The 15,658-nt window shown below is 27.1% G+C and overlaps 2 protein-coding genes across 3 annotated transcripts in view; both read left to right on the plus strand.

Annotated features, from left to right (window-relative positions):
* The window catches only part of Trm1 (tRNA methyltransferase 1), a 10,038-nt gene extending 6,239 nt beyond the window's left edge, over positions 1 to 3,799 (plus strand). For both annotated transcript variants that reach the window (XM_014423295.3, XM_014423296.3), the window contains 3 exons: positions 203 to 304; positions 1,561 to 1,755; positions 3,589 to 3,799. In XM_014423295.3, the coding sequence (XP_014278781.1) occupies positions 203 to 304; positions 1,561 to 1,755; positions 3,589 to 3,652 (361 nt within the window). In that variant the 3' untranslated portion in view covers positions 3,653 to 3,799. The remainder of the gene's footprint in view (positions 1 to 202; positions 305 to 1,560; positions 1,756 to 3,588) is intronic.
* A 229-nt stretch (positions 3,800 to 4,028) lies between these two features.
* Positions 4,029 to 15,658, plus strand: part of LOC106682439 (H(+)/Cl(-) exchange transporter 7) — a gene marked incomplete in the record, with an annotated part of 222,607 nt that continues 210,977 nt past the window's right edge. The window contains 2 exon segments of the mRNA XM_067045291.1: positions 4,029 to 4,211; positions 7,497 to 7,592. Coding sequence (XP_066901392.1) covers positions 4,134 to 4,211; positions 7,497 to 7,592 — 174 coding nt within the window.

Consider the following 15,658-nt stretch of genomic DNA (forward strand, 5'->3'; position numbering starts at 1 on the left):
TTAGTCTTTAATAATTTCATTTGAGATGTAAGTTAATTTTGATTAAAAAAAAAAATTTTATTCGTTCGATATTGGTTGTAGCAATTGGAGTTCAATACCTTTTTGTTCACATTTTATAATTATTTTGTAATTGTAATGTAATAATTATTCCCCACCCCTCCTTTTCTATTGTTTGACTTCATTGTTTGTTTTATTTCATTAGAAGTGCTCTGCTGAATGGAGGGTATGATGTCTCCGAATCTCATGCTGCACCAAATTCTGTAAAAACAAATGCTCCATTCACATTTATTTGGGATATTATCAGGTACGGTACTCATATTATCAGATTTGATTCATTCTTGAATGTTGATATGAAGTTGATAAAGTGTTTGTTAGGTTAAAGTTATTAATATTAATATTTTGGTTGTGTGTATTCCCTTATTAAAAATTGTTAGTGGTTAGTTCAAAGTGGTATTAGATGGAATAGTATTAGTAACCATGAAGTTAAGAATATTTTCGTTCTTTTTCATTCATAAATTTATATAAATAAATTAGGAGGTGTGTAAAATAATTTTCTTCTTGTAGTTAAATGACAAGATTATTTCCATTGTATTCATTATAAAATTCAACAGTATGCAATGAACTGTAAGGTCATCAAACTCTCAACAGTTGACTTTTAGATCTGAATTTAATAAACTTTCTTTATCACTATTTTATTTGAATTTACATTTAGTCAGAATGTCTTGAATTAATAGAGGCATTGTTTAAACTCAATACTTTTAAAATGAATGATGGATTCCATGAATATTTAAATGGCATAATATGATTAAAAATCTTTAATTAAAGACAATTGGTTAGTTCACTGTTCAGAAGACTCCCTGTTATAGGATAAAACAACTCCAATATTGAATTAATATTTTAATCGAAATAATACATTGGATTACATCTAAGTCCAATTTACTCAATGATTGGTATTAATGACCTAAAGAAAATAAAGTCTAATAATTAATGTATAATTTTTTTTAAATATTGAGTAAGCTGGTCTATGAAATATTATTTTTATCAGATTAAAGCAGCAAATAATTAATAATAATATGTTTTAGGTGATGGTTAAAGTTGAATGATCTTTAAATAGTAAAATATTATTGCTGGGCAATGTTTGATCTATGTTGCTGGTGTTCAGTGATGCTAAACAAACCTGTAACTGAACAATGTAGATCTAGTGTATGATTATAAAATGATATCCAAAACGACCGTATTAACTTTTGAAAAATAACATTAAATGGGAAATTTTATCTATGGAAACAAAATTTCAGTGTTTCTGATCAATTATGTATTTATAATATTAGTAAATATTATATTTCATTGTATTTAATAGTTTGGTTGCTTTTAACTATTGGTGATAATATCACATTAAATCTATTTATTGATATTTGGACTTTTTTTGATTAGTTTCATTGATCTAGTTTTGACATTTTTTTTTCTTTAACTAAGTTTAGATTGTATGTAATTTTTAAGAAATATTATTTTATTTTTCAAATTAACCATTTTATATAAAGTGTTTACTTTTTTATTTTTAAGGGAATGGGTGAAAACTCACCCTGTCGGAAAAAAACGATTGGAAAAAGATGATGTGGCTCGATCTCTTCTGGACAAAACCCCTGGTTCTGTTGACTTATCTATTCATCCAGAATCTGCTACACAGGCTGGAGAGGTCCTCAGGTTTCAGTGCAATCCACTGCCTCATTGGGGTCCAGGATATAAGGCCACTTCTAAGTAGGTTTATTTTAATTAGATTATTTAGCTTTTAAAAATTATACAGATTAATAAATAAATAACAATTTGTTTACTATCCAATTACTGAAATAGGATTCCAAAGTGTAATATTACGAGTTTTTTTAAAATTCTATTTGTTCTTTTAATTTGCTTCTTATATTTCTAAGCATCCTTTAATTTTTTTGTACAACTGGAACCTTGTAATTTCCTGTTTTCTAAAAATATTTTATGGTCAGAAGTAGGTATACAACAATACATTGTAGGTAGAATGGTAGTTTCAATTAACATTGATCTTAAAACGGCCTATGAAGCTTTGTTTGATAGATGTTAAACAGTACTTTCATTTACGATATATTTCATATCAGGAGAAATATTGTAATGGTGTAAAATAGAAATATACAGTTTAAGACTAAATAACCAGGTATCTCAAAAGGGTCTTAGTGTGTATTAATTTCCTAGCTCAATTACCAAAAGTTGTTCAATACTGAAATTAAGTATTTCAGATTGGTAAATTATTGGGTAGTTATTGCAAATTTATCATTAAAATCGACTCGTATCATTTTATATTTTACTTTATATATTACTTTATATTTCATTTTATATTATAATTGTTGACCATTTTATTGAAAAAAATATTAATAATTTTGATTAAACTTGGCAGACTAATATACAATTGAATACAAGCTCTTATTCTTCAAAGTTCATTGAGATAGCCTGTCAGGGGTTTAATTTTTCAAAATGACTTCCTCTATTCTACTTTTAATTTTTTTTTTCCTTTTTTAAAAATAATTAACCACCTCTCATTTTTCGTCGTTATAAAAAATGGATAAATATTTAGAATAAAAAAAATTGATAATTGACTGAAGGAGAAAAATTTTCTCAAGTTGAAAACAAATTTTCGAAATTGAAATATATCTTTGAAAAACCAAAAAATAATCTTTTGCTTATAAAGGTTAATTAAGAATGAGAAAAATTGAATAAATAAGCTGAATTTGTAAATTAATATTGTTTTTTATAGAAAAAAGTTTATTATTCATACCGAGGTTAAAAGGAGAATTATGAAAAGAGTTGAAGACAGTTCACCAAAGAGAAAAAAAGGACATTACCAAAAGAATTTGGTATTCCTACAAGTACATTAACCACAATATTTAAAGTACAGAGAAAAGCTTAAAGAAGAAAGTGAAGATTCTTGATAAATGATAATATCTTGAGTGTTAAAGAATTTGGAAGGATCTGTTTTTAATGGCTAAAACAATACTTTATAAAAATATTTCAGAAAAGCTCAATAGTTCTCTGTTGAATAATGTGTATTATTTTTTTTCACACTAATTTATTTAATTTATTCTAGAGGTCAATGTTAAATTACATTGTATTTGTTATAAAGGGGTAAACAAATAGTGTGTGAATAGCAATGTTATGAATTGTTAAGCAACCGAACCTTACTATAGCAAACCTTGATGTAATGAATCTGTCTATGCATGGAATTCTTCAAAGCCCACGATATCTTTTTATATTGAAGTTTGACTATAATTTCAACTCAAGAGTGGTTAGTGAATGTTGTATGATGCTCGCTCTGCACCAGATTTTTTTCACTGTATTTATTAATTGTTAATGAATTATAAGTATCATTAATAAATGAGTATTTTTCTATTGTTAATAGAATAGATTATATTAAAATTTATGAAATATCAGATCCTTTAACTCCCATTGAAATATATTTAAAAAATATACCAATATTTATTTTATTAAGTATATATTAGGCTTTAATAATTTATTTACTGGATTAATGATTAACAAATACATTTATATTAAATTATTACTTTAAAATTTCAGCATTTTGGAAGTGAAAGAAGAAAAAAGAAAGCAACAGGAAAAGAAAAAAATGAACACAACATAATTTGTAAAAAGTTACTCTAAAATTAGGATAATACTTTTGTCTTTTACTTATGGTAATGACACGGAAATAATATAAACATTGTAAATATTTATTATTATTTTTATTGTAACATGTAAATTTCAAGAGAAATAAATTCTTTAAAATGTGTTATTTTTTTTATTTAAAATTTTTGTTGAGCATAATTTTGTTTTCCTTATATGTTAAATTCAGTAAGTATCTATGAACACATTTTTTTTTGGTAAACATTTCATATATGGCATGATATGTTCAATGATGGTCTGTCGAAATTAAACTGGGAAACACTCAGTTTGGCAAGCTTTGGTTAGTTTTTAAACTTGGCAGGAGTATGGAAAAGAGGGGATAGGATGTTCAGGGACACATTCTGTACAAATGAGATAGATTCATAGTTGTGCTATAACAACTATCCTGTTTTTAGTACAGGTGTGTGTGAAAATTTCAATATTTTGTTTTTTCGTTGATTATGATAAATAGTGAAAACCACCTTAATGTTCCTTCTGTAGTGCCAAACCGCCTCGGTTGTCCTCTACCTGGTAAGCTGGTATGTGTACTGTGTTATCAATGCATAACCTTCTTTCTTTTTTTTTGTTTTAAGTTACCATTATTTAAGAACTTATATGAAAAATGAAAAGTCTGAATGTTTATCATCTAAATGAAATAGGGCTTTCAAGTGCATCAATTATATAATATTTAATTTAAAATATTTATATTATGAAATTAAGAAACTTCTTGAACTGTCATCCTTTTTTTTTAATTATGTACTATATTTTACCTGATAATATGTATCAATTAAATTCTACTGATTTAAACAGTATTAAAATAAAAAATTATTTTATTTAGTGATACAATTAGCATTTTTTTTAAACATATAAAGTTAGATTGTGGTATGAATACTACAACTAAGAAACTTCAACTTACGAGAAAATTAAATATTGGAAATTACTTAGTTATAGGATGAATGTTATTGATCAACTTTTCGATTATTGAAAATGATTTACTTGTGCATACATTTACCTAGTTGTAGGATGTTTTGGACCCTACCTAGTGGAACATTTTTTACAAAATCATGCTGTACTACAACTCCACAATATAATAATAAATATAGAACAGAAATACTTTAGTTTGCTGTTTTATTGCAAAGTGTATTTAAGGTTTCTGATAGAAAAGAGGTATGAGCGACTAATCATCGGTCATAAACAGTCATAAAGTTTAGTCTGAATTTAAAATTTCTGGTGTTGAAAAGTGCTTTATGGATTAAACGTCACAATAATTGTTTTAATTTTGTAACTTCTAAACAAATTTGAAAGCAAAATTTTTTATTTTATTATTTTTTATCAAATTCTTTTAAAGAATAATATAAAATACGAATAAACACTGGTGGTATGGGTTTAATCCTGAGAGGGGGTTAATGTAGACCCCTTTTCTTTTAAGTAAAATTGTAAGTAAAGTCAGGAGAAAAAATTAAATATAAAGAGTTTAAAATATTTATGGTAAGCTAAGAAATAAGCATTTGAAAGCTATCCACCAGTTTTAACTTTAGAAGTTTAAATCTTTAAAGTGTTGTATCTTAGACTAATTGATATTTTAATATTTATTATAGACTTTGATCTGACAGTGATTAATGATGTTCTGTACTATAGTCGGACAGAAAAGGGATGTCTAGTCTGAAAGGACTAGAAGATCGTTTATTGTCATTGTTTATTGAATCATTTAAAAAGTGTGGTTCTTGGAATCTCTGTTAAAAGACAAGGTCAACTCATTGCAAAAACTGTTGTGAGAATTTGTATTACGCTGTAGTTGTTAAAAAATAGTCATTGTATTAAAATCGCAGGTGTTAAAATAAATTTCCTAATTCCTCTTCAAATTACTTGAACCAATAAATCATCATGGAACCAACACTTATATTTCTTCTTTTAGAAACCTTACTACTAAGTTTTCTTCCCATTGATTCTTAATAGAATTGGTATTTTATAGCGAAAAATATCTCATGACTATTAAACCTTATGGTTTAATTTGCCTCAATTTGTATCCAGCCATTAACTGCTGGAGGCTATAGGGTGTTCATCCAATTTTATTCTTTTAAGAGTTCAAAATTTTAATCTAAACGCCTCTAACAGCTTCATATGGTGAAAATGTTTGTATTATTTAGTTTTAATTGTACAAATATTGTTAAATTATTAAAAACTAATTTTAATCATTACTGCTAGTGTTTTTTTTTTTTTTATTTAACATTAAAATTTAGAAGAAAATTAATCATACCAATATGCAATAAGAAACCAATCAATTTGTTTCTTGAAATTATAATTATGCTATATCAATAATTTTCCATTGACAAAACAAACTCAAGGCACATCATTCCTCTTTATCACTATTAGATGTAAATAGAGCCTTGCGTATTTTGTTGAGAAATGAAAAAAAAATATCTGTATAGCTTAGGAAAAATAAAACAAAAACAAAAAAAACTGTTGGCTGCATTGCAGTGTATGTGAGTACAATTATGAATTTGATAAAACTTTAGGGTCTAAAGCATGAATATGTTAATTTCTGAAAAAAAAAATATATATATTAGTATTTGTCTATGTCATATTTTCTATAATATCATCGATAGCCATTTTGAATAGTCAAGCTGAGTGGTTGGTTTTGAAATTTACTGTTCCTTTTCAATTAGTTTAGTAAAATACAGGTTGAGGTATGTATCAAGAGTGTAACCAGTTTGAAATTTATCGTTTTTGGCGGAAATTTTTTTTAAAAAGTCTTTCATATATATTTGAATGAATTGTTAACATTATTTAATTATTTAAATTATAAGTTGAAAATCTTTTTATAAAGTTAAATTATTACTCAAAGATTGGATTAGAAAAAATGTATTCAAAAGTTTTTATTTTTAATCCCTATAATATTTTGTTGATAAAAAAATATTATTTATCAATTCTAAAATCTAGAAATTTTATACATTTTTTCTTAATTTTTGTATTTTCATGATTTAGAATGAAAGATTTGTTTTGAATTTTCGAAGCAACGTTGGCCAGCCTGCAAGCGTGAGATTTATCAAAAGTTCATAGATCAGAAAAACTATTTATTAAAAATTATTTACTAGAATAATGGAAAATGGTAACGTATCATGGTTTTATAGCAGTAAAGCCATGATACAACTATAGCCTATGTTAACCACGGAGGTTATGGTGAAGCCTTTAAATCAATAGCCGTTCTGCTCGGGCGCAGTGAGCCAATGCCAACTCCTGCTGTTTGTTTGATACAGTTAGTACCCTCCCTCCTGCCCCTCTCCTCCCTACCACCCCCCTCCCCACTCCTCGCCCTCCCCTCCGCCCCTCATCCCCGGGGCTGCCACATCTAGCCCGTTGCAGGAGATACAAAATGGGGGGCTCTCCCAGGTGTTTGCATCAAATGACTGTCACTTTCAAATCTAGGAAAAAAACGATCGTGTTCAATTCTTAATTTTTCTCTCTTCACCTCTCGGCTCAACTCGATATTCCCCGCTTGCAATAATATCTGTAACATGACTAGTTTAAATGCTTATCTTACCCAGATAGCCGTGTGTAATATACGTCGAGTGCCCAAGTGTTTACCTGAATGTTAACTGTTGTGGTTTGTAAAAAAATCTTCATATTCATGTCTGGGTTATTTAATATGGCACAAGGGAAACTTAGCAGGTTCTTTAATTATAAGGTAATTTGCAGGTTAAATGCAATCTCTATCTGATTATTATGAATAGTGTCATACTGGCTCAGGAGTGTAATTAAATATATATTTTAGACAATTTGTTTTAAGTAGCATTGCTAGAAACGAAAATGTTTTTGTTTTTCAGAACCATCCATCATCTTCTGCTAGTTCTTCCTCATCAAGATTGCGTACAGTCAGAGCTAAATCGGGTTCTTTGAGTTACATCTCATCTAAATATGAGGTAACTGGTTTCAATTATCATATTGTTTTTGATATACCTGTGGCATTTACTTTTTATTATATGACACATAAATATTTTAGGAATTTTTACTGTTGTTTGTATTGATGTTTATTTTAAGAGTATTATATTATTTCGTTTTAAAAATTATGTATTTTTAAATTTTTGATATTATTATTCCCACTGTGATTTCTCATTATATTTTTATCACTTGTTTTACTATATTTCCCTCCTGCGGAACAAGGAGCTGATTCGAAAAATTCATTCTAACCACGTGATATTGTAACCTCATTGAGTTGTCTGATTATATTCCGCTGGATCGAGATTGAGTTGAAGAATATAAAAAATTCATTTAACAGCCCCTCTCTGGAATTCATTGCAATCCAGGTAACACTGCGACAAACTGTTGAATTCGTGCCTCGATGAAACATCATATTCATATTTAATACTGACGCAGTATTTAATAAAGAATCGCCAGTCTATTTAAATATTTGATTCCGATACCATCCGCTTAAGTCATGAATGTTACATTTTCATTCCTCATCTTGACTTTATAGAGCTCCTATCAAGTGATTTATAGATTGATTAACTAGTAGCATCTGATAGTCCATAAAATACAAAAAATGTTAAGCTGCTAAAATGTATTTACAATTTTTATCTGAGGACTGCTAACTTCAAATAGAAAATACATGTAACTCAATGATTTATATTCCTAATCATATCATAACATATTTTAAATGTTTTTGTGTGATTATAATAGAAAATAAATTGACTACACGTAATTACTTTATTTTGTTTACTGTTATCATTTCTTTCCATTTGATTCATTTATTCTCTAACAACCCCTAAAGTATTAATTATTTTATTGTTATTACGAGAATTTTATTTTAAATCTACTATAATAAGATTATATTTTGTGTAAACTAATTGAATTATCATTAGAAACCCGGATTATTATAATGTTTGCTTCATTGCACTTATTTTCCAATTCAATATCGCATTTACCTTCCCTTGTTTTATTAAAATGATTGTTTTCGAATGTTTTATGAAATTACTTTTATTATAGTGTTTGAACAATTTTAATATTGTCCACAATGCTAAAATTGGCATGAACTCACCATGCCCACTAAAACTGAAAAATTTTTGGTACTATACAAGTAGTAGTTTTTAACTGACTATTAAACGTAGCTATCAATTATCAGGCATGTATTAATCAATGAAGTTAATTAAAATTAAAGTCAGTTACGACATATGCCTCTTTTAAAATTAGCGAAAAAGTAATTTCTTAAAAAATGAGTCGTTAGAAAAACTCAAGTTGAACACATTTTTCTTTGAAATACTTAAATAAGAGTATTACAAGAACTAGCTAAAAAATTTATATTTATTCTGACGTGGTTTGTCTAATCAGATAATTCGTAATCTAAAAATTCTTGAACTGATTTTTTTATAGTTTATGTCTGTAAATTTGAAAGTTATTTTTACGTAAGAATATTGCAAATAGTAGTTTTGTATTTTCGTTATTGTATAAAAACTAGAAATGATTTTTTGTGGTATTATAATAGGTCACCTTGGCGAGCCAGACGGCCAAAGATTGGGTTGCGTTAGACAGTTTGGTTTAGAAAGTCAGCAAATAATATTTTAAAATTTAGAATTTTGTGTAATAGTACGATAGCCCGGTTGAAAAAAAAAAAGTTATTTCACCCTTATTTTTTATTATTTTCACAAAAACTATGTATGGTTAATAGTAAATATTGATGAGTCTGCCAAGTATAGTTAGGGAGAATAAAAAATGGTGATTGTTGCAATATGTTGAATATAGTAATTTTTCATTCGGAGCTTCTAATCTTTAAAACTACAAAGAACACTAGAAAACCTAACTGAACATTATTTATAGTAGATTAAATTTACTATAATATGAGCCCTGAAAGAGCTTTTTATGTTCAATAGTTCCGAAGATACTGTTTTTTAAAAAGCTACATTTCATAACAAAATAACGATTTGATGAATTAATTTTAAGAAAACTACATTTCAGGGACCATTAGACGTACATATGTCTATATGAATAAGATATTAGTATAATTTGTAATAAGATATTTGACAAAATGAATTCACAAAATGTTGATTTCTATTTGTTTCGACAAAATTTTATATTCATATGCCAATATCATAAAAATGACTACCTCTACGAAGATAAATATTATAAACTAATGTGTTATAGATTCAACTATCTTTAATTTAAGGGCTGGCAGACATCTGTAAGCCTGATGGTTCCTGAGATGTATATTTCCCGAAATAAATTCACTAACTACTAATTTATCAATATATTTTTTATGAAATGTTGCTTTTCAATTTAATTTTTTTTTTCTTTTAAAATTATATCTCGGGAACTATTGAGTATTGTAAATAGTTCTTTTAGAGCTCATATTTTAGCAAATGTACTCTTCTTTAAATGACGTTCTATTAGTATTTTTGTAGTTTTTAGTAGTTTCAAAGATATGGAGCTACGAATTTTTTTTTCAAACATCTCGCATTTTTTATTTTTCCTAACTATACTTAGCAAACTGAATCAAATCATAAAAAAAAAAAAAAAAAAAAAAAAAAAAAAAAAAAAAAAATCAACTTTTACTGGAAACTATACATAGTAATTAAAGTAATAAAAATTAGGGGTTAAATAACTGACTGTTTTCTCCTCTTGGGCTCTTGAACAATAACTAATTCATGGTATGAAATTGAGATAGTATAATACTTGAGGTAAGTTGTGAGGACTTTTTAAGGGAAAAATATTTAATTAATTTTTTGTGTGATACCGAACGTATATCTTGGGCCAATAGTGAAAGAAAGACACGAGAAAATAGTCAAATGAATACACTAATTATCATCGGGATTATTTTTAGAAATATTCGTTGTAAAGTTCCAACCCCTAAAATTTAAAATTAAAAGGAAAGAGTCTTGACGTATAACTTAAGAAATGCCCGAATAAGCCCATTGAAAGAAATAAACTCACCCACTCACTCCTTTGGTTTAAACACCTGATTATAATTCAAGTCCTGGAATTAGATACAATGTACTTTCAACTTCTCTTCGACCAGGTGGTGGTGGATAAAGAAATTTTAATTATATAATTCCACTACAATAAAAAAAACATGACAAATTCCAGTTGGTTATTTCGAAATTCAATTTATAAAAACTAATAAATAAGAATTTAATGAAAAATATTAACATAAGTTCACAGATGTGTTTTGAATAATCATTCAAATTACGAGTATTTTAGGTGTCTAATTTTTTAAGGATTAAACAAATACTGATTTCGATGATATTTTTTATTATTTGAGCGAGATTTAGTTTTAATTTATCTTTCTTCAGTAGCACTTTCGAGGTTTCTGAAGTTAAGAATCTCAATGTTGTAAAATACAGATTGTTAATGTTATAGAAACATAGGATCCTTTATAGCAGTTTTTAAATTTTCATCATCGGAATTTTATTTATTAAGTGAAGCACAGAAACCACTTATTAAAAAATTCAAAAGAAGAGACTTTTTTGTTGATGAGATGCGTCTAAAAAATATATTTTGTTAATGCTTTTTTTAAAAATAATTTCTAACACTTTTATAGTATATGAGAGTATGCTAAATTGAATACATAGGTTAACAAAATGGAGCTTTTTAAAATTTGATTTGATAGTTTTGGCTGATCTTTGTATTCAAAGATCACGTCCAAATTTTTCATGAATTCATCACGATATGTATATCACGATATACTAGTTTTTTAGTACGAAAATTGAGAAAATCTTTTATTGCACTTTGGTTACTCAACCAATCAACTACAAATTTGTGTAGTATCAAAGGGACCTTAAAATGTACCAATTTGAATTTATTTCAGGTATTAAACAATATGTTTGAAATTGTTTAAATATGTGTTAAGTGACTTTTTAATACCTTAAGATCTAGTAAATCTATACTTTACTGTTGTCATCCGAAAGAGGGTTAACTCGTGTTTCTAAAGATACCAAAACATTTGAGTTTGGCCAGTATACCCAAGTAATAAATGCTACAAGTTAGGAAAATATAGAAACTCTTTAGGTCAAGTGAAATTATCAAATAAAATTAAAAAATGTTTTTATTTGCAGGTATTGGCCTTTTAATATAAGAAAAATTATTTAATTATTAAATAAAATAAGAGTAATGTAAAAAAAAAAAAGGTTACAGGAAATAAAACTAACGACGAAACTGATGTACTTTGAAATAAAATAGTAAAGTAGTTTAGAACATATTCAAACACAAAATTAACTTCATATTGGGATCGAGTGCCCGAAGAAAACTTTTATGCAAATCCTCAACAAAAATGAAATGTTTTTCGCTTGCCACAAAGAGTTTGCACAATTTCCTAAATTGAAATATTTATTTAACTCGTGTTTATTTGACCAAAGACAAATGTTTAGGTACCTTTGGAAAGAGCATCTCTCCCTCTTTCAAATGATAACGATTAAATATAGATTTACTAGGTTTGGAGGCAATAAAAAGTCACTTTATACATATTTAAACAATTACAAATACATTATTTCATATCTCAAATTCAAATTGATCTAATAGGATACGATTTCTTGCATTTAATATAATATAAAGTCCTTTTAATATTACAAAAAATTGAAGTAGATCTGTCGAGTGCCCAAGACCATATGAAAGATTTATGCGATGAAAACTAATATTACAAATCATGAATTTGTGAAAAATCTTTACGTTATGGTAAAAATCAGGGTTTATTTTCGACTCCTGCACACCCAAATCATAAGGATCAACTGAAATTATTGAATCAAAGTTTCAGTTATAGACCTGTGTTATTTTGCACTTTTGTAATGTTAAGATTTTTAGTTTTTACTGTTTCCCTTTATCAAGAAGGTCCATGGAAGGAAGGTTGGGAATGTAAAATATGATGGTAACAAGAAACGAAAAAAAAAGACTTTTTTTTTTTCCGTTTCCGCTTCTTGTAGATATTGATAAAAATCTGAAATGTGGGTGAGATTTACAAAGACACCATTATGCGGAACCATAGCCCTTGTATTTCTTTACCATGGGAGCTATACAAAATATGCAAGAAATTGATTTTAATTATTTATTCAAGTCCTATGTGCGTACATTTATTTCTGACAAGCTGAGCTAGCAAGCTTCGCAATTACTAGATTTGAGTATGTAAAATATATATAGATTGAATAAACAAAATTGAAAATTTTATATCAATTTAATTAACGTTAGAAATTTACCTATACCTTATAATTATTATGCCTTAGTTGCAAAGTCTATACATTGAAAAATGATTTTTCTTTTTGTACAGGGTTTATCCCCCCATTTAAACAACAGCTACAGCCAAAAAATTGAATAATGGGCAAACTATGTTTAAATTTTATCATAACTTTTTTTCTACTTGATAAATTCAGGATTTGAATAGCTAAGAACCTTTTTTTGACAAATGATATCGAAAAATGGGTATATCTTTGTTAATACTAGTAATTTTTTTTTTTGTAATTTTAATACTTATTATACTGTCTCCTATGAAGTATATGAAAAAATGTATATATTTTGAGTTATGCATCAATTATGTTAAACTTTTTTCACTGGATAAATCCGGGATTTCAATAACTAAGAACCTTCCCAGGAAGACACCGATCGTCAAAAAAACCAGCGTTTAAATTGGTAACAGGCTTACACATATTTTGCGCAATTTGGACGAAATGTTGAATATTATCAAAGCATTACTTCTTCATATAATTCTATGAAAAACCTTGATAAAAAAAGAACAGAAGCGACTGATCTGAAATTTCTATAAACATCCATGCTAAAAGGATACTGTGTGAATGTAAAACCGTATAAATATAGCAATGGGAAAAAACTAAATGATACAAAATAAAATAATGATATATTATAATATGATAAAAATATGTACTTATATATTTTAAAATATACAAATTATATTTCTAATAGTTAGCATATTAGACAGTAAAGTTTTTACATCAAATTTAATAAATACATTTCAAAATAAGATCTATATCGTGTAAGTGGTTGAAAAGATTAGAAAATATATATTTGTATAAATAATTGAAAAAAATAAATAAATTAAAGGTTAAGCATTATTGCTAAGCAAAAGGGATACTCTTAATTTGGGTCGAATGAAGTTTAAACGGTGAAATCTTTTGTCCGTGCTAAATGATGTACTTGGGTGTAAATAAATGAGTAGCTACTACAAATGATAATGCTTTCCATTCTTTATACTTAAGAAGTTCTTTACTCGAGTAGCAACCTCCCCGCCGTGCAATTAATTGTATTCCTGAAGTGAGAACATTTGTTAGCGAATAATTTCTAATTCGGTTATTTAATATAAAAAATAAAATTATTTATAAATTTGATTTACATATTATTGCGCAGGGTATAATCGATGCTACTACATCTTTCTGTTAATAGTTCCTGATTAAAGACTTATTTTTTATAATTTCTACAATTATAAAATTGCAGTTTAGAACTACTTCCCTACCCATATATTTTAATTAAATAATTAGATATGAGAGTAGGATATACGAAAATTGATCATTAATTTAGCATAGTTGTTGTGTTGGCCTTTCTTGGTGGTGATCCATCTCCTGAGTTTTGAGCCGGAATAATGTCCGAACTTTGGATGTATGATATAATGACAAAGACAAATAACTTTCTACCTTTTTGAATAAAATAAATTTGTATAATTAAGATCCATGAGAATGTATATATACTGTTAGTTTATGATAACATTCATTTATATTCGTGATTTATTTTTTTTTTTTTGTTATATCGTTTTGGGGACAATATCACCTACAGACTGCCTTGATTAATTAAAAGTACCAGTTGATCGAGCCATACATGGACATTTGTTTTACGATTTATACATTTTATTATTTAGTTTACGTGAATGAAAAAAATATAACATTTATTTGTTGTTCAGATGAGGCATTACAATGATTCCACTACTTTTTTAAATAAAAAATTATATCAGTACAATAAAGATGTAAAAATATTACAACACTTTTGTAATATATGATAATAACGAGTTAAGCGCCGATATTTAATACATTTAAAATATTGCTGGAAAAAAGATGTACGAGTTTCCGTCGTGTACTTGGTTGAAGCAGCGAGGAAATGAAATATATAAAAATTAAACGGCTGTTTTGTTTTGTAGCTAATGGTATGAAATGCCACTTATATTACTAATGCACCAAAATTTATGCTTCAAAGTTGAAAAATATTACATTACCCAGTGTTCACAGCCATTTGGGTGTTTGGAATAAACTTTTGAAAAAAATATTATGGAATTAAATTACTCAATTTGTACAATAAAGGTCTTAAGGCGACGATAGAATCATTGTGTAATTTAACAACAAATTTTTGCTTTGAGAGTTATATTGCTCAATAATTCTATCATCAACACCTTAAGGAGATCTATCAAATAAATAGTGTAACTTTATTAATCAAGAATAATAATAAAATTCAGTACTCCATTTTCATACTAATCGATAGTATAAAACCAAGAACACATGTTACCTTGTTCATATTTTCCTAGCAAATGATTTGGACTATAGCGAGGGTTTTGAAAGATTTTGGATGAATTTTATTTCATTTCAGAAGTTCTAGAATGCAATATCATAGAAGTGGGGGTAAATTTCAGTCACAATTTTGATATATTTAAGTTTTTTTAGTGGATTTAAGGTTTTGCGCACCTCAAAACCTGTCCTGACTGAGTTAAGGGTTAGAGAATTTGTTTGTGAATTGAGCTGGTGTTAAAGAACTGACTTTAGATTTAAACTATTTTCTCCGATCCCACCATTTTTTAAAAGGTCTTAGGCACCTATAAAGCTCAAAATTAAGTTTTTGGGTCGAAAGTTCAATTAAAATAAAATTTATATACAATTTTCTCAGGTCAACATTAATGAAATAGTCATATAAACAAAACTAAAGGGAAAATATTTTTTTTTTTTTAAAGTATTTACTTTTTCATTATAGTAATTAATTTTTTCAAAAATACCAGGTCATTCAAAAAGTCCTGTCGTTTTTT

The sequence above is a fragment of the Halyomorpha halys genome, unplaced genomic scaffold (genome assembly GCF_000696795.3).
Source record: "Halyomorpha halys isolate HHAL.00 unplaced genomic scaffold, Hhal_1.1 Scaffold413.1, whole genome shotgun sequence".
Classification (NCBI taxonomy): Eukaryota; Metazoa; Arthropoda; class Insecta; order Hemiptera; family Pentatomidae; genus Halyomorpha; species Halyomorpha halys.